The sequence below is a fragment of the Pan troglodytes genome, chromosome X (genome assembly GCF_028858775.2).
Source record: "Pan troglodytes isolate AG18354 chromosome X, NHGRI_mPanTro3-v2.0_pri, whole genome shotgun sequence".
Lineage (NCBI taxonomy): Eukaryota > Metazoa > Chordata > Mammalia > Primates > Hominidae > Pan > Pan troglodytes.
In genome coordinates, this window is record NC_072421.2 from 117,847,837 (window position 1) to 117,870,628 (window position 22,792).

At 39.3% G+C, this 22,792-nt stretch overlaps 2 protein-coding genes across 9 annotated transcripts in view; one reads left to right on the forward strand and one right to left on the reverse strand.

The window, feature by feature from the left end:
* The window catches only part of LOC737328 (putative uncharacterized protein CXorf42), a 180,330-nt gene extending 170,483 nt beyond the window's left edge, over positions 1-9,847 (reverse strand). For 3 of the 7 annotated variants that reach the window (XM_063804312.1, XM_063804311.1, XM_063804310.1), the window contains exon 1: positions 9,001-9,847. In XM_063804312.1, the coding sequence (XP_063660382.1) occupies positions 9,001-9,362 (362 nt within the window). In that variant the 5' untranslated portion in view covers positions 9,363-9,847. Of the gene's footprint in view, positions 1-688; positions 4,851-9,000 lie in introns of those variants that run through there. The other 4 variants (XR_010154725.1, XR_010154727.1, XR_010154726.1 and 1 more) reach the window with 4 other exon arrangements.
* Positions 9,848-14,881: 5,034 nt separating this feature from the next.
* Positions 14,882-22,609, forward strand: ZBTB33 (zinc finger and BTB domain containing 33). Of its 2 annotated transcripts, XM_003317658.7 has the most exons (3): positions 14,895-15,197; positions 16,883-16,984; positions 17,628-22,609. In XM_003317658.7, exon 3 carries the CDS (start codon positions 17,630-17,632, stop codon positions 19,646-19,648), a length of 2,019 nt encoding a protein of 672 aa, XP_003317706.1. In that variant the 5' UTR covers positions 14,895-15,197; positions 16,883-16,984; positions 17,628-17,629; the 3' UTR covers positions 19,649-22,609. The 2 variants fall into 2 exon arrangements, with proteins under 2 accessions (XP_521239.2, XP_003317706.1); XM_521239.9 differs by lacking the exon at positions 16,883-16,984 and having other exon boundaries at positions 14,882-15,197.
* Positions 22,610-22,792: the final 183 nt, after the last annotated feature.

Genomic DNA, 22,792 nt, shown 5'->3' on the forward strand with positions numbered 1-22,792 from the left:
ATTGAGACCTGTCTCAGATACTTTTTGGTTTACAAAACAAAGCCAGAGGCCTAGTCCAGAGCTTGGCAAATAGTCCACGCTCACTAAGGGTGAGCTGAAGGGAAGGCTTGCAGTGTTAACTTTCCTAAGATATTATAGTAATAACATAATAGTCTCTCCCACTGTGGTTTAAAATTTCAATAGCACATAGATTTGCATGTTATATTTTTCTATTAAGATATGAACTATTAAATATACTGAACCAATTCTCCTTCTCCCCCTGAAGGTTTGGTTTAAGATTAGGAAGATCAAGTAAAGAAGATATCAGAAGGCTTTAGATTTTAGATATATGTCACCCATTGCCATCGATCTGTCATCATAATCTTGGATGGGCTCTATAATGCCATCCTTGTTCTGGAGCCCAGTTGGAGTTGGGTTCTTGTAGTGCCACTGCAGCCTAGAATATCCAGGCTTCCCATGCTGTCCTTGCCTCCTCTGTCTATGCCTTGCTTTGCCCTGACTTTGTTTGGCCTGGTATAGGCCCCTGTCATCAGCATTCATTTGTAGTCTCCATTTTCTTAGGTCTGTTTTTTACAAATTTTTCCAAAATGTTTTTCTGCCAGATTCAAATTCTGCATGGCACATCCTCAAGTGCAGTTCACCAAATGTCTGTTAAATGAACTAAATAAACAAAAAAGTCAGTGCACCATTTTTTATAAGGCACATTTTTTATTTAAAAAAAGTTGTGAATTCCTTGTAAACATTGGTTCCCAGGACCCCTGCAGATACCAAAATCCATGCATACTCAAGCCCCACACTTGACCCTGCAGAATCCAAGTATACAAAAAGTTGGCCTTACCTATCTGCAGGTTTTGCATCCCACGAATACTGTATTTTTGATCTGCATTTGGTTGCAGGTGTGAAACCTGTGGATATGGGGGGCCAATTCTATTTATTGAAAAAAAATCCATATATAAGTGGACATATGCAGCTCTAACCTGTGTTGTTCAAGAGTCAACTGTATATCTGTTTTGTGTGCCAAATAAAGTATGGATAAGAATTTCAAAGGAAAAGTCATTTAAACAGAATTACAAGGAAGCCTCATTTTATGAGCTGACATTCCTCAATCACCAATAGGCCCTGTACGGCTCACATACATACATATGCAAAATGGGGGTGGGGAAAGTCCCTAGTAAAAGAACAGTGTGTTTCAAGACAGGGCCCATCTCCATTTATGCTGAAGAGCTTAGACACAACCCTGTAGTCTAAAGGAATCTTCCGAAGAAGCTACTCATAGGGCTTTATGGGAAGGTGGCAGCCAAACATCTATCTAGTATATTCCAAATTCTGTTCACTGTCCTCCCTTTCTGTGGAGGACATAGGGAAATAGGAATCATTCTGGCCCAAAGTTCCTCTGCATCAAATGAAACACAAGAGGAGACTCTACCAAAGCCAGAATGAGGCAGTTCTCCCTTTGCTCTCCCATCCCCAGCCCAGAAGGCATATTGTTGCATATTCCCCAGCTCAGAAGCTGACAATCATGCATTCAAATGTATTTTGTCTCATTCAACCTCCTTGAAAGGACCCTGGTTCCTGATGATAAAAACACAAAAAGGGAACCTTTTGTTTAGTGCTGCTAGAAGCAAGAGGGAGGAGGTAGTTCCCTGATTAATATTCTAGATTAATTGATCATCAAAAAGAAGCAGTCAGACCTTGGCTTTCTTTATGCTGTCTTCCTCATGTGAAACTGCTAGGCTAGAAAACAACAAAAATTTAAAAATGGAGTGTGATGAGAGTTGAGGAGTTATTGTTAATTTTTTTAGGCATGATAATGGTATTGTAGTTATGTTTTTAGAAAAAGAACGTGTATCTGATATGGTTTGGCTCTGTCCCCACCCAAATCTCATCTTGTATTATAATCCCCACATGTGGAGGGAGGGGTCTGGTGGGAGGTAATTGGATGGATGGGTTTCCCCCATGCTGTTGTCATGATACTGAGTGAGTTTTCATGAGAACTGGTTGTCTGTAAAGTGTCTGGTGCTTCCCCCTTCTCACTCTCTCTTCTGCTCCCATGTCAGATGTGCCTTGCTTCCCCTTTGGCTTCCGCCATGATTGTAAATTTCCTGAGGCCTCCCAAGCCATACAGAACTATGAATCAATTATACCTCTTTTCTTTATAAATTACTCAGTCTCAAGTATGTCTTTATGGCGTGTGAAAACAGACTAATAAAGAAAACAGTCTTTTAGAGAAACATGCTGAATTGTTTATAAATGACATTATACCTGGGATTGGTTTCAAATTAATTAGGGGGCAATGGCAATTTCCCACAAGTTGTTAATTGTTCAAGCTGGGTGCTACGTGCCTGAGGGATCATTATACCATTCTATGTATGTTTATACACATTTGACCTTTTCCATAATAAAAATTAAAGGAAAAAATCTGGCCATCTGCATTTCTTTTCCTTTTTCTTAGCTGTCTTTGCTCTCATTTTTGTGTCTTCATCTGCAAATTAAAACACATTATAATTTTTTAAAAGTTACCTCTAAAACCTCAATACTTTTGAGTAAATAAATATGCTTTTGCTGTTTCTCATTTGTTGTTATAGAGAAATTTATTCATTCAAACATTTATTACTATTTGTCAAGAACTGTGCTAGGCACTGGGGATATATATATTATTAAAGTCACATTAGGTATTATATGATATAAGAAATTAACGTTAATTTTTTCATAAGTTAATGGTATTATGGTTAAGTAGGAAAATATCATTTTAAAGAGATACACAGAAATATTTTGTAGCGAAATGTGATGACATTTGTAATTTACTTTGAATACCTTAGTGAAAAATCCATATTTGAAGCAAACATGTCAAAATGCTAACAAATGTTAAACCTGAGTACTAAGGTATATAGTATTAATTATACTATTCCCTTTACTTTTCTGAACATTTGAAGATTTCCATGATAAAAAGGGAAAGAAAACTATGTGTGTGTTGGAGTGGGGAAGGAGAATGCTTTCTAGGAGCTCAGTCTAATGGAGGAGACAAATAGGTAAAGAGATTGATACAATCCAGAGTGACATAAGGAAGCTTGAGGTGCTCTGGACACACAGAGGAGTCTCAAAATCAGAACTGATTTGAGGAGGGGGGTTGAGGAATGGTTGACCAAGAAAGGTGGCTCTGAGAGTAGTTATTTGATTACAAAATCCATTGTTGCAATGAGTAAGCCAAGTTTGTTGGAAGAAGAGACTGGTATTGTAGGCAGAGGGCCTCTCTACCAAGCAATAGAGTCAAGAGAAAGAACATAGAATACTGAGGAGACAGAAAGCAGTTCTAGCCTGGGCAACACAGCATGACCTCATCTCTACAATTTTTTTTTTTTTTAATAGCTGGGCATGGTTGCGCGTGCCTGTGGTCACAGCTACTCGGAAGGCTGAGGCAGGAGAATCACTGGAACCCTGGAGGTGGAGGTTGCAGTGAGCAGAGATCGAGCCACTGCCCTTCAGCCTGGGTGACAGAGGGAGGCCCTGAAAAAAAAAAAGAAAAGAAAGAAAAGGAAAAAGAAAGAAAGAAGAAGGCAGGCAGGCAGGCAGGCACGAAAGAAAAGAAAAGAAAAGAGAAGAGAAGAAAGAAAGAAGGAAAGAAAGAAAGGAAGAAAGAAAAAAAGTTTTCAGGCCACAGAGTATGGTGCAACAAAAAGTGACAGGGTATATGTGATTAGAGAAGGATCAGTCAGGGTCTGAACTTTACCCTGAGGGCTATGGAGAACTACTGAAGGATTTTGAGTATGGCACTGACATGCTTAGATGTGTGCTTTAAGAAAGTTTGGTTTTCCAGTGGCAAGGAAGTAAAGTGACATTGGGGACCAGGAAACTGGGGCAATATCAGAGGAAGCAGAGCCTTTGTGGAATATGCCAACCAAGAGGAAGCACCCTCTGGTCAATCATTAGCCAGGAGAGGGCATAAAAAAGGTGGCTTTTTGTGATGCACTACCCCAGATGGGGTGCCTTCCATAAATTGGCAGCCAGTCTAAAGGGAGTGCCTTTTTGAAAACTGTACAGCAGTGCCCACTGGGCATGAGAATTACACAAATGAGCCCTTCCACTGGGCTGATGCAGCCCTGTAAGGCTTACTTTGGTACAGCCCAATCCCCTGACTTGGTCTGGTGCCATGTGCTTTGTACAACTATGCACAACCAATCTGGAGTCAGATTGCTTAGGTTTGAATCCCAACTGTGTGACCTTGGGGACAGTACTTATAATCTGCTCTGTCTCCATTTCCTCATCTATAAGATGTACCCAACAGTTATTTATGGATTAGATGGTAATAATGAATATAAAGCACTTATGGGGAATGCCTGGCACAAGGTTAGCAAGCGTTCAAAAACTCTTCAGTATTATTAGTGTTTTCAGGAACCTTCTTCTAAAATAAGTTTTAAGAAATAAAACTAGTTTTGAAGCAAGGCTTGCAGAATGCTGTTGGCTTTCTTACCACTGGAGTCTGTTTCAGAATCAGAGTCACTGTCGCTATCTTCAGAATACTTCTTGTGTTTTCTTTTCGATAAATTTTTCTTTCTTCCTTTCTTGGACCTTTCACTTGAATGACTAGACTACTATTTTTCTACAAAAAATATAAATAAAAAAGTAACTTCTAAAAAAGTATTTCTGATTATCAATTTTATTGCATTTGAAATACTGAAAAGGAATAGATGATAGGCAATTTGAATAAAAGTAAAGTCTAATGTTTAACTATTTATAAACTTTTTTTTAACTTCTCAAGAAAGGTCTGTATCTTAAAAATACTTTCTGATGTAGAAACTGAAGTAGTGCATTTCTTTGGCTCTTCATTCTTTACTTCAATATGTTAAGCAGAGCTGAATTTAAAGAAAATGGTTATAAGAATTAGAAAAGTGATGAAATATGGACCATAGAGTATAAAAACACAGACTTAAAACTTTTCAGCAACAACGACAATTGTCCAAGAACCATTTAAAACAAGCATTGGACTGCTTTCATAAGAATACAGTTCATGTCTGTAATCCCGGCACTTTGGGAAGCCAAGGTGGGAGGATCACTTGAGCCCCAGAGTTCAAGACCAGCCTAGGCAAAATAGCAAGACCCCATCTATACAAAAAATTTAAAACATTAGCCAGGTATGGTGGTGCTTTCTTGTAGTCCCAGTTACTCAGGAGGCTGAGGTGGGAGGATCACTTGAGCCTGGGATGTCAAGGCTGCAGTGAGCCATGATCATGCCATTGCACTCCAGCCTGGGTGACAGAGCAAGACTGCCTAAAAATAAAATAAAATAAAAAATAAATAAATACAGTTCAAGGGTCTGCCACCTTCATAATAATAAAATAACTTACATTTGCACAATGCTTTACAGATTACAAAGCACTACTCAAACTGAAAGCAGCATGGAGGATTTATATTTTCAGAAGAAATCACAGGCTAAAAATAGAGAAAACAGAATCAGAAGGAAAGATGAAAGAAACTGTATATAAAAAGTCTGAAGAAGAGATCATAATTTTATTCTAAGCATGTAAAAAACAAACGGTAGAGCAGCAACTGTTCTGTCTCCTCAGAGCAAGAAGATCCTAAGAAGCTACAATCTAAAGAGATTTGGGGGACACATGTTCTCAGGAACTGAGGCTATGTCACGGTAAAAAATTGTGTGTGTGTGTGTGTGTGTATATATATATATTTGTTTTGTTACAGAGAATTCTTTAAATAAGTATTATTAAAGTTTTACAGTAGGCTTGGCGTGGTGGCTCATACTTATAATCTCAGCACTTTGGGAGGCCAAAGCACAAGAACAGCTTGAGCCCAGGAATTCAAGACCAGCCTGGGCAACATAGTGAGACCCTTCTGCACAAAAAATTTAAAAATTAGCTGGGTGTAGTGGTGTGCACCTGTAGTCCCAGCCACTCGAGAGGCTGGGGCAGGAGGATCACTTGAGCTGGGAAGGTCAAGGCTGCAGTGAGCCATGATCGTGCCACTGCACTCTAGCCTGGGTGACAGAGTGAGACCCCGCATCAGAAAGAAAGAGAAAGAAAGCAAATAAATCAATAAATAAAGTTCTACAATACTTTAGAAAGGGACTTTCTATATTATATAATATTTCCCTTTGAAGATCACATCTGCAATAATTTAGGTATTGCCTAGAAAATTATTTTTAGGGTTCCTTCTGACTCTAATTCTATGAGTTCAGGTCCTTTAAGCATTTACCAAGGGTATCTATAAGAATACACTTCAGATAATAATGTTTTATCACCTTGTCACAAATTACAGGTTTACCTGTGAAACACATTGCCTCAACTCAACCTAAACACAGAAATAGAGGACAGGGAAGAAGAAACTTATGAGCAACACCAAAGAGAAAAGAAATAAGCAAAAAAAAAAAAGTACTAATATTTCACATAGTATTGGATACAGGAAAATTAACTAAACCGAACTACACTGGCATCTGCATTTTTAAAAAATCGCTGTGTAATACTATTGTCTGGAATGCAATCTGCTCCTGGGTTGAAGAAAAAAATCAAAATATAAATGTATTATCTGTTTTAACACTGAACTCCTCTATTAATAGGAAATTAGCACCCCATGAATACAATTTAAAGAAAACAATTAGCATGCTAAAATCCACTAGCAACATGTTTTAATTCTTAGGTATGTTAGACTCCCTTTAGTTCCTTTTTAAAAAAGAGTACCTTACCTATCTGTTCTTTGGAGGACACTAATTTTTTATTGTATTATAATGTTTGTCATTTATTGTTTTAATTTTTGCTGTTACTCATAAGCTGAAAAAAATAAACTAAGAGAGGTTCAATTTCCTCAAAGTTTAGCTGCTTACGTCTATAAAAATCCTTATAAAATAAATATGTTTGATTTCATTGTTTGAATAAATATTTTTTACTTCTTTATTCAGGGAAAAGGTATTATAAGTATACAGAGTTAGTCTCAGAGGGTTTCCCATTTCAAGAGCAGGTAATCAAAAAGTAAACATACGTCTAACAGTTCTTGGAATATGAGTATAGGGACCAAGGATGCCTGCCAGACTATAAAGACACACAGTCTTTGTGGTGTGAGGCACAAAATTAAGGCCCAATATTGTGTACTACCTTGACAATTGGGGAAACCAGGAGGGCTCCTAATGGCCTTACTGCGAATTCTCTTCTCCATTCTGCTCCTGCAAATAAGGTCCCCTAGCCAAATGACCCTCCTTCTCAAAGAGACCAGACACAGTTCCAGCTTATCTCTGGGTAGCAGATTTTAGTACATTGTCAGCTTGTGGAATTATTCAAACAAGCCAATCATATCCTTCCAAGGGGAAGCAGGTATTACCTCAATTTCTTGATACCACAAAGTCTACCTCCCACAGCCCCTGATTATTCACTGTCTTACCAACAGCAACCTCGGTGTGGCCCTTCGTGGCATGCTGTGTTCTCTCCCATTCCAGCTGTGAATATATGTGATTAATAAACTGCTGTTGATCTCATCTGTCCTGTGTTCAGCTACTCCATAACACAAAGGGTGGGAATCCTTCCCTCATCAACATGGTGAATAGCAGACGATTATAACAGTCCCTGCTGCTACCTGGTTTTATCTGTGCCTTAAGATAAATTATTTATCTTCTATGTGCACAAATGCAAATTTTACCCAAGTTGTTCTTATATCTTTTGGTTAGGATTCTAAAATAAGAAGTTTTTTGATTGACACAAACTGGGAGGACCTTTCCATCCCAAAGGCAGGAGCGCTCCTCAGAGGACAGGTGCAGTAGTTTCACTCACCTCTCCCACATGGGCAAAAAAATGTGTATCTGTAACCTAACTCAGGACTGTTTTTACTTCCTCTGCTCCCAGGCATGAAACTCTAATAACCAACACCTGTGAAATGCTTATTACGTTCAAGGCACTACATCATTACAATAACCCTAAAAACGTCAGTACTATTTGTATCCCCCTTTTACAGGTGAAAAAAAAATGAAGCTTGGAGAGGTTACCAAGGTCACATAAGTATTAAGTAGCAAAGCAAGGCTTCAAACTCAGAAAGTCTCAATCCAGAGGCTGTCCTTCTCATCACTATGCTTTATTACATCCCACTAGTGGAAGAAAAAGACTCATCAAGACATCTCCCACCTGTTGGAATTTCAACCTACCCCTCAATACCTGTAATGTTTTTAAATTTCTCATTTTTTAACCGTAGTGCATGTAAGGCACTCAGTATAGTACCTGACACATTCAATAAACATTTGATATGAGTACTTACACAGCAATAATTATAATTATTTTCCTTCTCAAACCATCTACTTCCCACTCCAATATTCACTCTCATTAGAGGAAAACTCATCTCACTCTCCTCTCATTCTTCAAGGTCAAGATTGAGACCACTTAAGACCTTCCTGAAGGTAGCCACATCTGCAGTTTAGCACATCACTTTGCCTACATTCATCCAGTTATCTTGTCTCAGAGGAAGGTATTTCTCCTTTCCAATTTAAACCCTTAATCTCAACCCTTTCCAACTCCCTACAAGGAATTTCCACTTAGTTAGCCTGTTAGGATCTCAAACCGACCATTCACTCAACACACAACACTTTCAGTAGATTGAGCCCCTATTAAGTGCCAAGCACTGCAAATTCTGTAATGAATAAAATAGGGGTCCTCCTTTCCACGAGCTCAGTCTAGTGGAGAATAAAAATATGTTCACGAACGATAACACAAAACAAATAAATGCTATACGTAGGTCTGTGACCCTTAGCCGTGTCTGCTCCGAGATCAGAGGCGAAAGAGGGTGGAGGGAGACCGGGGCACCCTACAAAGGGGCCCAAGGATGAGTGAGAATGTGAGAGAGGAGAAGGGCGAACAAGGAGCTGCCGTGGATAGATTGCAGAAAAGGATGAAAATGGGCGCGGTGAAGGTAGAAGGAGCGAAATGCAAATGGTCAGAAGCGGGCTGAAAGATGAAGCGGACTCGCTGAAGGCAAGCGGGCTCCTTAGAGCGAAGGTGCAGCCATGATCTCACTCACCTCTGCCACGGATTCACCTCCCTCTCCTCGTCCCGTAGGAGCGTGAGTAGTTGCCGCAATAGGCGCACGAGCAGGCAGAAGCGAAAGTGATGGTCCACGGCGCAGTCAGCCGCTCTTGAGAATGCGACCACAAGTGGGAGCGGCAGGGCTGGTTTCGGGAGCCTTGGCTGAGCCCATTCCATTCCCCAGTCAGAGAACAAGAGTTCCAGTGAGAGTTGCGCCCCAGCGGGGAACGGGCGGCTTTGCTGGGCTTGGGGCTCTTGGACAAACTGCAACACATTCCCCCGCCCGGAGCCCGAGGCCTCCCTCTCGGCACTGCAGAACCGGACACTGGAGCTACTGCAGCCTCGAAAACGGGACATTCTCAGGAGCCTCAGCAGTATCCGTTGCCTTTGCTCCAAAAACCCAGCCCGCGCAACCGCTGGGAGCAAAGGAAACCATGGGAACTACTGCGAGTACGTTGGCAAAACATTTCCCCAGGTCTGTGTGGCCTCCGGCCAAGGTGAAGAGGTGTGTGTCTTGGTGTAAATAAACCGCCACTGCAACCGATTTCGCTCATCCTTTGGTTCCGCATTGAGGCTCGCCAGGGTCTAAGTCCGCACAGAGACCACGTCTTCCTTAGGCTTCTACTTGAAATAACTGAAGGGTAGGACGACAGTCCACTGGAGACATTTCACAGAATGGCCATATCAACAACATAGACAATTCTGTTCTTGTACGGGTGCTTTCCGTGAATGTGTGTATTACATGTTCTATAATATTGGGCGCACTCTGTGTCGTGTGTGTGTGTATAAAATATGTACATTTGGTTATGTGTGTATATATGTACATATATAATAAATAGGACTGGCTCAAACAGATTCACATATTTTTTCGGAGTCTATTAAAAGAAAAATCTGAGATGGGAAGAAAAGGGACAAAGTATTCAAAGTATTTCGTACACAACTGAAAGTGTTTATTTCAGTGTTGTCAGATTTATTAATAGCAAAAAGAAATATACAGTAGGCCACTTATCTTTGAATTTCAAATAAAGAATAATGTTTTAGTATAAGTATGTTCCATACAATAATACAGTAGAAAGTGACTACTTTCTATTAAAGATGAGGTGATAGCCACGGTTGTACTTCTTCCTCTCCTACTACTTCTAAAATTTGTTTCTTATATTCTTTTTTTGTTTGCTTGTTTTGTTTTGTTTTGAGATGGAGTCTCACTCTGTCACCCAGGCTGGAATGCAATGGCACGATCTCAGCTCACTGCAACCTCCACCTCCTGGGTTCAAGTGATTCTCCTGCCTCAGCCTCCCAAGTAGCTGGGATTATAGGTGCCCGCCACCACACTCGGCTAATTTGTGTATTTTTAGTAGAGACGGGGTTTCGTCACGTTGGCCAGGCTGGTCTCGAATTCCTGACCTCAAGTGATCCTCCCACCTCGGCCTCCCAAAGTGCTGGGATTACAGGCATGAGCCACCGCGCCCGGCGTTGTTCCTTATATTCTAAGGCTTTTCGCTTGCTGTTTGAGAAAGGGAAGTGGGAGCAGCCCCTGATATCCACAAACTGACCTCGCACTCACAATTAGGCATGTTCTTCTCTTGTTGAACATAAACTCACAGAACACCAACCCAAGACAAGATCACTGGGAGCCTGATCAAGTGAGACAAAACAAGACCACTTCATAAGCTTGTCTAAGCACAGACAAAAACAAGCTCACTGTGACACCCAGAAAACACCAAACACCCCTTCTTGGCCAAGATAGGTCACTGCTACTTTGCCAGTTAATGTACAGCTTTATCCTCCCTCTAGTCTGCCCTCCCTATAAATAAGATTTATTGAAATGTGCAATCATACAATTGCCCCTGCTTTCTGATGTATCTGAGACGGAACTCCTGATTCCTAGACCTTCCCCCAAATTGTCCAAATCCTATAATAGGTTCATTCTAACAACTTCTTATTGAAACACATCATAGTTACCTATAGTGTGTGTTGTCCCTCCCTGGAGTAAGAGTAATAAACTCAATCTGTCAACTATGGGTATGTTTCTGGTAGTCTTTGGTTGAAGGGCATTGACACATTCCACTGCCTAAAATGTTCTTCCCCAGATATTTGTATGGCCCTTTCCCTTAGTTCATTCCATTCTTTGGCCATACATCATCTTTTCAGAGAGGCTGTGCTTGACCACACAATTTACAATAACACCCTCATCATTCTCTATCCCTTTGCTCTATTTTTCTTCATAGCACTTACTGTTATTGTATTATATATTTATATGATATATATACAAATGTTGATTGTATGTCTCTTCCATTATAATGTAAGCTCCATGAAGACCAATATCTCAACTTGATGATAATTATATCCACAGTGCCTACAACACTGCCTACAACACTGCCTGGCACAGAGTAAATACTAAATGATATATGTTTAATATGTATTGAAAAAATGAATGAAGTTTACAGTGTCGGGCTTTATAAGTTTCATTGTCACATAGTCATAATCAATCTGTTGTTTGGACTTAGTCTTCCACTTAAATAGATTGGCTTACTGCAAAATCTCCATTCTTAATTCTTTATTTGGACTCATTTCTTATTTGATTTGACTTCATATATTGCCAAGTAATTTTCACAAATGACTCATAGGTAGTATATTCCCTCAATTTTGTTCAAGTTTGGAATAAGCTGTCTGTTGCTTTTTTTGGTAGATTGTATTATTGTTAGCAATTATCGACGACTCCTTTTCCAGTAGGAGAGTTATATATCCCTATCCAATTGACTTTGGAAAGTTTTAAGAAAAAAGGGCAATAGGCAGTATTAGACAGGTCACTTAAAGAGAGATTTGTTGGGATTAAGCAGAAAAGGGGATAGTGGTGAGAAAGCAACATATATTTGGCACTTATTGGGTTCCAGATACTCATTCGTTCAGCATTAAGCAACCATCTCTATCTACAATTTGTTGGGCCAAGGGATGCTTCACAAATAAGTTAGTACTTGAGTTGGGTTTTTATGGAAAACCAGGCACTTGCCAGGAACTAACCAGACAACAGGTTAAGCGAGGTGTGGCTATGAAGGGAATGACTATTCCAAGCTCAGGGCTCCAGGCTCAGACTTGAAGGCAGTAAATTGTATGGCATATTCTGGAAACCGTGAGCAGTTTGACACTATGCATAGTTGATTCATTTAATCCTCAAAGTGACTCTGTGGGAAGGTATTATTATCCCTATTTTACAGATGAAGAATCAGGCATAAGATCAAAGAGCTAGGAAGTGGCAGTATCAGAATTCCAACCCACTCACATCTTCTGCTTAAGACTTTGTTTCTTCCACTCTACCTTACTAGGGTTTCTGCAGATCCCATGGAGTGACCTTACCAAATCTGTAACCATAAGCATAACATATAGGAAGTGCTCTAAGACTGAACGAGTGTCACTTTATCTTTCGTCATCAATTAATATATATTAAGCACCCACAAGATTGTTGGCATTTTAACACAGGAGAGGACAGTTACCGCCCTCATGGAATTCACAATCAAGGTCAAAAGGCAAGCAAACACTGACAATACGGCTATAAAACCTAACTCATTCCATTTTCAGCCAATAAAACCTTTCTAGAATGTGAAACAATTGATACCTCCAAATCCATTTGATATAGGTTGTTTTCTGACCTCAGGTGATCCTCCCACCTCAGCCTCCCAAAGTGAGTTGTTGTTGTTTGAAATAGAGTTCAAACTACTGGGTTGTTTGAAGTAGGGTTAAGCCCTCCAGATTAAAAACAAAAGTAAAAGTGAAATGACTAGTTGAGAAACAGAAAATTAATTAAACTTTCCAGTGATCCTGTCCCAAAGACAATTATTAAGGCCACTCAGGCTTCTTGGTCTGTTCTGCTTTCCTACAAATAAAATTCCTTTCCTGACCATTGGACCCCCTTTCATTATAGGTAGCTTTTAAACTTGTTTAGTTTTTGCTTGGTTAGGGGGTGAGAGATACAGCAAGAAGGGAAGAGAAGGTTTACTGTGCTTTGAATGAACAGCTTTCATCATATGTTAGTTGGTACTCCAAACTTTTAAAATACTTTCAGGAAAGTGACAATGGCAAGGCAATTCTGTTGCCAGCCTCGGTGATGTAAATGCTGGTGCAAAATAAATTGCATTGTGCCTTCCAGTTTACTGAGAGCTGACCAACAAACATGATATCTAGAGTGGCATCTATTGCCACTGTGATCTGTATTTCAAAGATATGTCTCATTTTAGTTTTCATCAATTAAGCCACTGAAAGATAAATCCTAAACTTTCAAGATATACTTTGTTCTAATTACTAAGATTTTTTTTTTTACTACTAAGTTTTGGGGAGGATAACTCAGAAAAATGGTTATTAAGTACTCAGTTGCCAGGAAAAATACTAATCTGCCTTAGTTTATTTTACAACAGCATACTTCTATTTGCCATGAAATATCTTTATAGTAAACAATGAAACTTTTCATAATGCTAAGTCCTAATCAAAAATCAATAATGCAATAATTCCCACATAGTTTGTTTTCCCACAATACAAAATCTTGGAGAAGAGCTTAAGGAATTGCATATTTCCATGTGAAATACAGCTATATTATACCACTTTGATGTTTTATTATACCATGTGGCTTTACTTTATTGAGGAAGATGAAGAATAGATTAGGGATAGGTAGATGAGATGATGACATCCATGTCTGATTTCCTGTCAGAGAAAATTAGATATAGTTACATCTGTTTTCAGTCTAATATCCTGATGGACATTTTCAGCAAGATTTTTTAGGAAAGAAGCACAGGAATTCCACTGCAAGGTATTAATAGGTACAAATTTAAGATTTTGGAAATGAATGCAGTATTATCCTATATATATCTTTTTAAAAAGATAATGAAGGTAGTGAATGGCCTTAATTATGGCAGAAAAAAAGTTACTATTTGGTTCCTTAGTTGAATATGATCAATAACCAGCCTAAAAGGGAAACATTTTGCTCTCCAAACACCCATCCTGTTGCTTCATTCATTATGGTACTCAGTTGGAAGGGTATTACCAGAGGATTTTAAAAAATTATGTAACTCACAATGTATTTTTTCGGTCATTAAACAATCACTGAACACATACTATGTGTCAGACACTAAAGCCCTCTGAAGATGAAATGCTATGGAAATAGTAATAATAAAAAATTAAAATAGTAACAATAAAAAATTAAAAATGCAAATGTTAATATTATTAATCTTTCAAGATACAGGTCAAATGACAGCATTCAATTTGCTATTCTCTTCTCTCTGCTTCTACACCTTGTACAAATATTTTTGTCCATGTTTGTGTACCTACCTACTGAGCTCCCTAAAGAGGTAGAGACCTTTGGGTTATTCATTTTTGTATTCCCGAGAGCCTAACATAGGGTTTTTGCTACAGATCAAGCAGGGGGTCAGTAAATGCTAGTTGGAATGAGGGAATTAACATAGTACTGCACCATTTAGTATTCAATTAAGAAGATAGTTGTCCAAACACTAAATTTCTTTCTTAAAAGTAGTTACTGTAATGTAGTTGCTCTCCTGTTATCCCAGAACTTGAATTACCATAAGAAGTTGTGAATTTATATTTGATTGTATGTATTTTGATTATATTTCAAGATGGTTTATCATCTAGCAAACAGTCTAATAGAGCAGATTCAAACTTGCAAAATAAATGAAACCTGTATAGTCTCTAAAAGTTTGTATGCCCTAGAAGTTCACATTGAATTTCGATGAAAACGACTCGCTTCCCTTCCATCCAATTGCTTGCGACTGTCTTACCCGATCTTTCCCTTTCCTTTTTTCCCACCCTTTAGCCCTCCGGAAAGAGCCGAACACACAAGAGCTTCCCAGTCTTCCTCCGCCCCCTTGCGGAAAGAACCGAAGGCAGAGCACGGCGCCGAAGTGGAGCCGCCTCAAGCTCGGGCCCTTCCGGACCACCCCGGCCTGCGCTCGGAAGAGGAGGGCGCCTTTGGCTTCAGCGCTTCTCCCCCGCGCTGTGCCCTCTGTCGGCGGCGTGGGGCAGCTGTAGCAGCGTTGGCGGCAGGAGGCGGCGGCCGCGTCGACGTCGACCCAGACTGGAGCGACGTTTAAAGAAGGGGCAGAATCGCTGGGGAGTGCGGCTTCTTCTTGTTGGGGGACTCCCAGCCTTCCGCGCGTCCGGAGGAGGAGAAGCGGCGGCGCCGGGAAGCAGGTGAGGACCCGGCCCCAGTCAGGGAGGGGGCGAAGGAGCGCGCTTGCCTTCTCCGTCCCTGGGCCGCGCCTGCGTTTGCATTCGCCTCACTTGAACCAGGAAGCGGCAGAGTCGGAGGCTCAGCTCCTCCGGCTCTTTCTTTGTGTGGGCCGGGGAGTGAAGGAGGGGACGAGCCGCGAGGGCCGCGGCGCGGTCCCCTTAGCCGTTAGGGGCCGAGGGGCTGCCGCTGCCCTGGGTAGGCCCCGGGGCCTGGGGAATCCATCACAGAGACCCACTTGGCTTTTCCCTCGCCCCTCTCCCTGCTTTTTTGTGCCTCTTTTACTCCCCTAGCCCCTACTTTGATTTAGAGCTTTTCTGCCAGGCCCATCCTCCCCTTCCGTCCCCTTCCTGGGGCACAACAATGCCGCCTGCTTCGCTTCATCCCCCCCCAACACCCCACCCTGCCGTTCGCCACCTTCTACTTTCCCTGGTACCCCATATTCCTCCCGCCCTCACTCTGCTGTTTGTACCTCCGTCTGTATTTGCAAGAAGCTTGCTTTGCACGTGAATTGGGGTTAAAAACCTCGGTTGCAGCTGGCAGGGTCCATATGGGGAAGAGGGAGGTGGAGGAAGGGAGATGAGGTTCAGCTGCCGCAGGGAGCCGCGTGTCGGTTTGTTTCACTCCCTCGCGGATGGCTTTTATCTCTTTCCACCGTCACCAGCTCCTCCGAACTGGCCCTCGGTCAAGGGTTTCACAGTGATGTGGAATGGCTTTTCCACAGTCGAATCGCATATCTTCGGAGTGGGTTCAGACCGACTTGTGCTGTCTCTGGGGCCACCCTGAGTGGGAGGAGGGGGACACATAAACGAAACCGAGTCCCAGTGTCACCTGGACACGTACATTTGACGCATTCCCATATTGGAAGAACCCGGGAGCAAATGACAAAAATTGCGTGCCGTTTTCAGAAAACCTGTCTTTCCACTTAATATCGACTTCTGTCGAAATGCCCGTATTTCGGAAGCCCTGGTTTTTGGCAAACTGTCCAAAGGTCACCCTTTCTGATGATGAATGCCTTTATGGTAACCTGGAATTCCTTGGTACTGTTAACATGCAACACCTTCTAATAATGTTTTAAATCTTGATTTTTAGACTTTTTGCCTGCTGTTTGTTCTTAAGGTATCATTTTGAAAAATTTAGAAGGTATTTGAGACAGAACTGCCCTCCACCTATATATAACTTAAGCATTGTGACATCGACACCCTTTTGGTAACTTCAAAGGGAGAGAATATTAATAAAAATATTTCTTCACTAAAAGTACTTGTCAACTAATTGTTAATATATAATATCCATATATTAAAATATATCCATATATAATATGTATGGATATTATATATTTTTAATATATGGGTTTTTTAAAACTCTGGCCTCTTTGTTACTGGAAATATCTTCTGCAAAGTGCAAAAAATGATGTTTTGCTAGTGCTACACAACAATGCATTCTACTGACATCATCCCCTTTTTCTAGAGTAGTCTATTCCAATAAGTTAATGTTTTCATTTTCACTAACTCATTTGGTGTGGAAAAAATTCTCATACCAATGCATATGATTCTTTACCAACAAAAATAAAATGTTTCGTGTTTTCTTGGAAGTGGGCATTTAGAAATGGTAAACTTTCCTTTTCCTTTGTCATATTTTTTCATGATAGTGTCTGTTGACTTCACTTGGCACTGTTTAACATTCCACCTCTGGAAATTGTAAAGATGGAGAGATGAGGGGAAGGGACAAGGGGATGAAGAAAGAGGAAAGGGTAAGAAAGATGTTTAATAGTTTATCAAGATGAGGCACCCCAATTTAAATAACAGAAAAATAATGGGACGTTGGGAGGTAATAATTGTCAGTGTTTATAAATGTCATTGGCTCCAGGGTGTAGATTCTGCATATATTCTTAAAGATTAGTTAAAATTAAGAGTATGTATTTCAGACACAGTATTGCACGCGCTGAGCTTTTCTGACATTTAAATCATTTACAGACGAAATAACTTCTGTGTGTTCATGATGATTTTCCTTAATTTTGACAGTTAAAAGTCAACTCTTACCTCTTCTTGGAGAGAAAACCCAAAATTGGGACTAAGAAAATTAATTCTACTCTTTAAAAATCACTTAGTGGAGGTGCATGTATCTAATATTCAAAAAAAGGTGACTATGGAGATTACTGTTCAAATCTCTGTAACAATGTAAAACTTGCTCAACTCAGGAGCAAGCCATGAAATTGGACACTTGTTCCAAAAGCCAACCTGTATGAACAATTTCTGTAAAAGCCAAAAAATTATGCTGAACTTTGGTTAAAACTTGAATAAACTATTTAATGATGCTACGGCTTAAATTCTAAATAAGTACTTTTGTTTTTTCTCTCTAATCCTCTCCCATCCCCTCCTCTCTTTCTCTTAAAGGCATGGAGAGTAGAAAACTGATTTCTGCTACAGACATTCAGTACTCTGGCAGTCTGCTGAACTCCTTGAATGAGCAACGTGGCCATGGACTCTTCTGTGATGTTACCGTTATTGTGGAAGACCGAAAATTCCGGGCTCACAAGAATATTCTTTCAGCTTCTAGTACCTACTTCCATCAGCTCTTCTCTGTTGCTGGGCAAGTTGTTGAACTGAGCTTTATAAGAGCAGAGATCTTTGCAGAAATTCTCAATTATATCTATAGTTCTAAAATTGTTCGTGTTAGATCAGATTTGCTTGATGAGTTAATTAAATCAGGGCAGTTATTAGGAGTGAAATTTATAGCAGAGCTTGGTGTCCCATTGTCACAGGTTAAAAGCATCTCAGGTACAGCGCAGGATGGTAATACTGAGCCTTTACCTCCTGATTCTGGTGACAAGAACCTTGTAATACAGAAATCAAAAGATGAAGCCCAAGATAATGGGGCTACTATAATGCCTATTATAACAGAGTCTTTTTCATTATCTGCCGAAGATTATGAAATGAAAAAGATCATTGTTACCGATTCTGATGATGATGATGATGATGTCATTTTTTGCTCCGAGATTCTGCCCACAAAGGAGACTTTGCCGAGTAATAACACAGTGACACAGGTCCAATCTAACCCAGGCCCTGTTGCTATTTCAGATGTTGCACCTAGTGCTAGCAATAACTCGCCCCCTTTAACAAATATCACACCTACTCAGAAACTTCCTACTCCTGTGAATCAGGCAACTTTGAGCCAAACACAAGGAAGTGAAAAATTGTTGGTATCTTCAGCTCCAACACATCTGACTCCCAATATTATTTTGTTAAATCAGACACCACTTTCTACACCACCAAATGTCAGTTCTTCACTTCCAAATCATATGCCCTCTTCAATCAATTTACTTGTGCAGAATCAGCAGACACCAAACAGTGCTATTTTAACAGGAAACAAGGCCAATGAAGAGGAGGAGGAGGAAATAATAGATGATGATGATGACACTATTAGCTCCAGCCCTGACTCGGCCGTCAGTAATACATCTTTGGTCCCACAGGCTGATACCTCCCAAAATACCAGTTTTGATGGATCATTAATACAGAAGATGCAGATTCCTACACTTCTTCAAGAACCACTTTCCAATTCCTTAAAAATTTCAGATATAATTACTAGAAATACTAATGATCCAGGCGTAGGATCAAAACATCTAATGGAGGGTCAGAAGATCATTACTTTAGATACAGCTACTGAAATTGAAGGCTTATCGACTGGTTGCAAGGTTTATGCAAATATCGGTGAAGATACTTATGATATAGTGATCCCTGTCAAAGATGACCCTGATGAAGGGGAGGCCAGACTTGAGAATGAAATACCAAAAACGTCTGGCAGCGAGATGGCAAACAAACGTATGAAAGTAAAACATGATGATCACTATGAGTTAATAGTAGATGGAAGGGTCTATTATATCTGTATTGTATGCAAAAGGTCATATGTCTGTCTGACAAGCTTGCGGAGACATTTTAACATTCATTCTTGGGAGAAGAAGTATCCGTGCCGTTACTGTGAGAAGGTATTTCCTCTTGCAGAATATCGCACAAAGCATGAAATTCATCACACAGGGGAGCGAAGGTATCAGTGTTTGGCCTGTGGCAAATCTTTCATCAACTATCAGTTTATGTCTTCACATATAAAGTCAGTTCATAGTCAAGATCCTTCTGGGGACTCAAAGCTTTATCGTTTACATCCATGCAGGTCTTTACAAATCAGACAATATGCATATCTTTCCGATAGATCAAGCACCATTCCTGCAATGAAGGATGATGGTATTGGGTATAAGGTTGACACTGGAAAAGAACCTCCAGTAGGGACCACTACATCTACTCAGAACAAGCCAATGACCTGGGAAGATATTTTTATTCAGCAGGAAAATGATTCAATTTTTAAACAAAATGTAACAGATGGCAGTACTGAGTTTGAATTTATAATACCAGAGTCTTACTAAACTCCTTTGAAATACTAGAAAGTTTTGTTTTGGATGATGGGGCAGGGGTTTCAGAAGATCTGTAAAACAAATTAAGGTGCGAACAAGTTAATTTGATCTGCCACATTATCTGAAGGAAGTGTAGTGGGATTTTTGTTGATAATTTTTAGAAGCAAATTTTCCTGAAAGTTTTGAGTAGAGGTGAGACCCCCTCCCCAAGTATCTGTTTATATAGTTAGTTTTCAGCTCATTTAAAAGAGGCAAAAATTAAAAGCTTGGAGAGATAGTTTCCTGAATAGAATTTGAAGCAGTCTGAATGTTCTTTGAAAATAACTGGAGTTATTAGCATACCCTAGTACATCTTACAGCTTTCCCCTTCCATGTTAGCACTTTACTGCTGAATTCTCAATTTTCTTAACATTGAGACAATAAATGTGTGTTTTGTCTTGTATATGGCATAAAGAGTAAATAAGTTTTAGAGTTGTTCTGGAAAATATCAGAATAAGTCTGTACTTGGGTTGTGTAATCTGCTAGTCCAAGCGGACAGCAACCTCCTGCTACCCTCCCTCTATGAAAATAGCCATGCAGACAAGTCTCTCATCTGAAGAACAAATTAGATTTAGCTAATTAGAATTAATCCTGGCTTTCATTGCCATAGTCTGTAAAAGACTTTGGTGGCTAGACCACTTTATACCTTTGCAGTGTGGTCTCTGGGGGCAAAAAACTAATGAAAAAAATCTCTGTAATGGCAGATAGGAGGAGATGAAAAGTTCTGTTGCATGTATTTTTAATTCTCTGGCTACCACATAGTAGAGAATGGAATGAAGATTTCCTTTTTGCTTCTTAAGGTTAAAAATATTCCCATGAAAATGAAAATTTTCAAATTTTGAATCTGAAAGCCACCAAATGAATCTTTATGTATAAATCGTTGTAAATGATAGATTCCATGGGTGAGACTTTACATATTTTGGGTGGGAGGCTACTGGCATATATTTTTAAATGTTCATATTGCGTAGAATCTCCAATAGGAAGTCTTTATTTGAAATAGTTGAATCAGTGATCTAGTATTTTCCTTTCGGCAAGATTTGTTAGGTTTTTACCCCTTCTAAAATAAGTTTTATTCCATCTGCAAATTGCTGCAATATTATAGTAATCAGAAACTACATAAGGAATGTTATATAGGCTTGTCAGTTCCCATTTTTCTTGACAGCAATAAATACCACTTTTAAAAATGACACATATTTAAACACTTAGAAAATAAAGTTAACACTTACTGAAGTGCTAGTACTAAACTGTGCTAGTACTAAAAGAAAACAGGTTGGAACATACATATAGCCTAGCATTTATAACAGAATTGTTGAACGTCTGTAAATGATTTTTTTTTTTTGCAAAGGAAAAAATTGATACTGGAAAAGATTGTTGTGCATAGTTATTAGTCATTTGTAACCTTGCTTAAGTATTTCTTAGTCCAACATAGATATTTTCTTTCTCCTTACCATATATTTTAAAATATAGTCTATTTCTTGACTTTGAACTTAAAGCTTTAATCATAATTTCTCATGTATACATCGTTCTTCTGTTGGTAAGCTGGATTTGAAGGTAGTGGTTTCAGTGTTTCTTAAGTTGGTAGCTGAGGGTATCAGGCATCAGTTCATGCAATAATACAAGAAAAAAAATCCTTTGCTTGCCAAGAGGTAGAGTGATGTGCATTTATCTGTTTTCTGTTCTGTAAGTCTAGACCTTCAAACCATTTGTAAACTAACCCCTGGGAAATTTGAAATTACCTTATAACTTAAGACTCTGTGATCTCTGGAATCACCATATGTTTGTTTTTTGTGTAGATATTAATAACATTACTCTTTGACTATAGTGTGCACTCTGAAATGTACTCAGTGAAAATTTGTTTGAGTTTCATTAATGCTATTTCACCAGTTAGACATAATTACTTCTACCGATGTGAATGATACGGATGCCGGCAGAGCTTCCAGATCTTTCAGACTCAACTGCTAGGTCAATTAGTTTGTCATAATAAAACTTGGCCGATTCTACGAGTCTATTATGACAAACCAGGAACTAATTCTATAATGGAAAACTATCCATTCTGAATAATAGGGATGTAATTATTTGCTGCTGCTGCTGTGCTCTGTAAATTCTGAATATGACATTTAAACTCTGTGCCTACTAAAGGTATCTTCTGGAGTTTTTGGGAGGAGAGAAACTGGAAAATTAAATTGTATTTTTGCCAGAAGACTCTTACTTGCATGTGTCTCAGGGTCTTCAGTTTTTCTATAAGTTTCCATATTCAAAGTTCAGAATTCATGTGAAATACTTCTTTGGGGCAAAAGTCCTTCATTCCTGGTATTTATTGGATTGGAAATCTGTAGCAAGATGCTGTTTAAAATTACCATATTGTTTTTTTATCTTATACTTAGCTCTCTGGCTATTGAACTTCCTTTTCTTGTTTGAAGTTAGCTTCAAATTTGCTCCTATGCTAAATTACCTGTAAATATTCTGGATAGGAACTACTTGAAATAGTAATTTGTTAAAAGATATGACAAAATGAAAATGCTTAAACTACAGAAATTTAAAAATGCCATAACAATCTTGCAAGACTAACTTTAAAATATACTTTAAATGATTATTATGATTTTGGTGGTAACGATCCCCCACACACAACCACTATGAAGAAATAGTGCTGCATTTTTCCCCCATTGTACCAAAAAGATAAAAAAATGGTAAACACTGATCAAGGTATTTTGTATTGTCAAGGCATGCATATTCTAAAGAATTAAATGCTAACTTAACAGCACTGGCTTTCTGGCTGGTCAACTATATGAAACCTTGTTAATTCCTCCGAGTACTGTAATGTTCACACTTGTACAATCTTCCCTGTCATGACTTTAAGTTCTACTTTTCATTAACCATGGCCTGATATTAGTTCTTAGAGCTTCTTGTGGCAAAAATAAAATGATTTAATTCTGATGTTTGAGTGCGTGTTTTACAAGATTGTCTTTCAGAAATTATATGGGTTTTTATATTGTTTTTCAATTTTTATAGCAGGAGACTGGGGCTGTATTTCTGATGACAGCACGGCAAAATTTCCCACTAGGTTTTATATGTTGGTTAAAAATGTCCCCTTTTATCTTGAACCCTAATAGTCAAAAG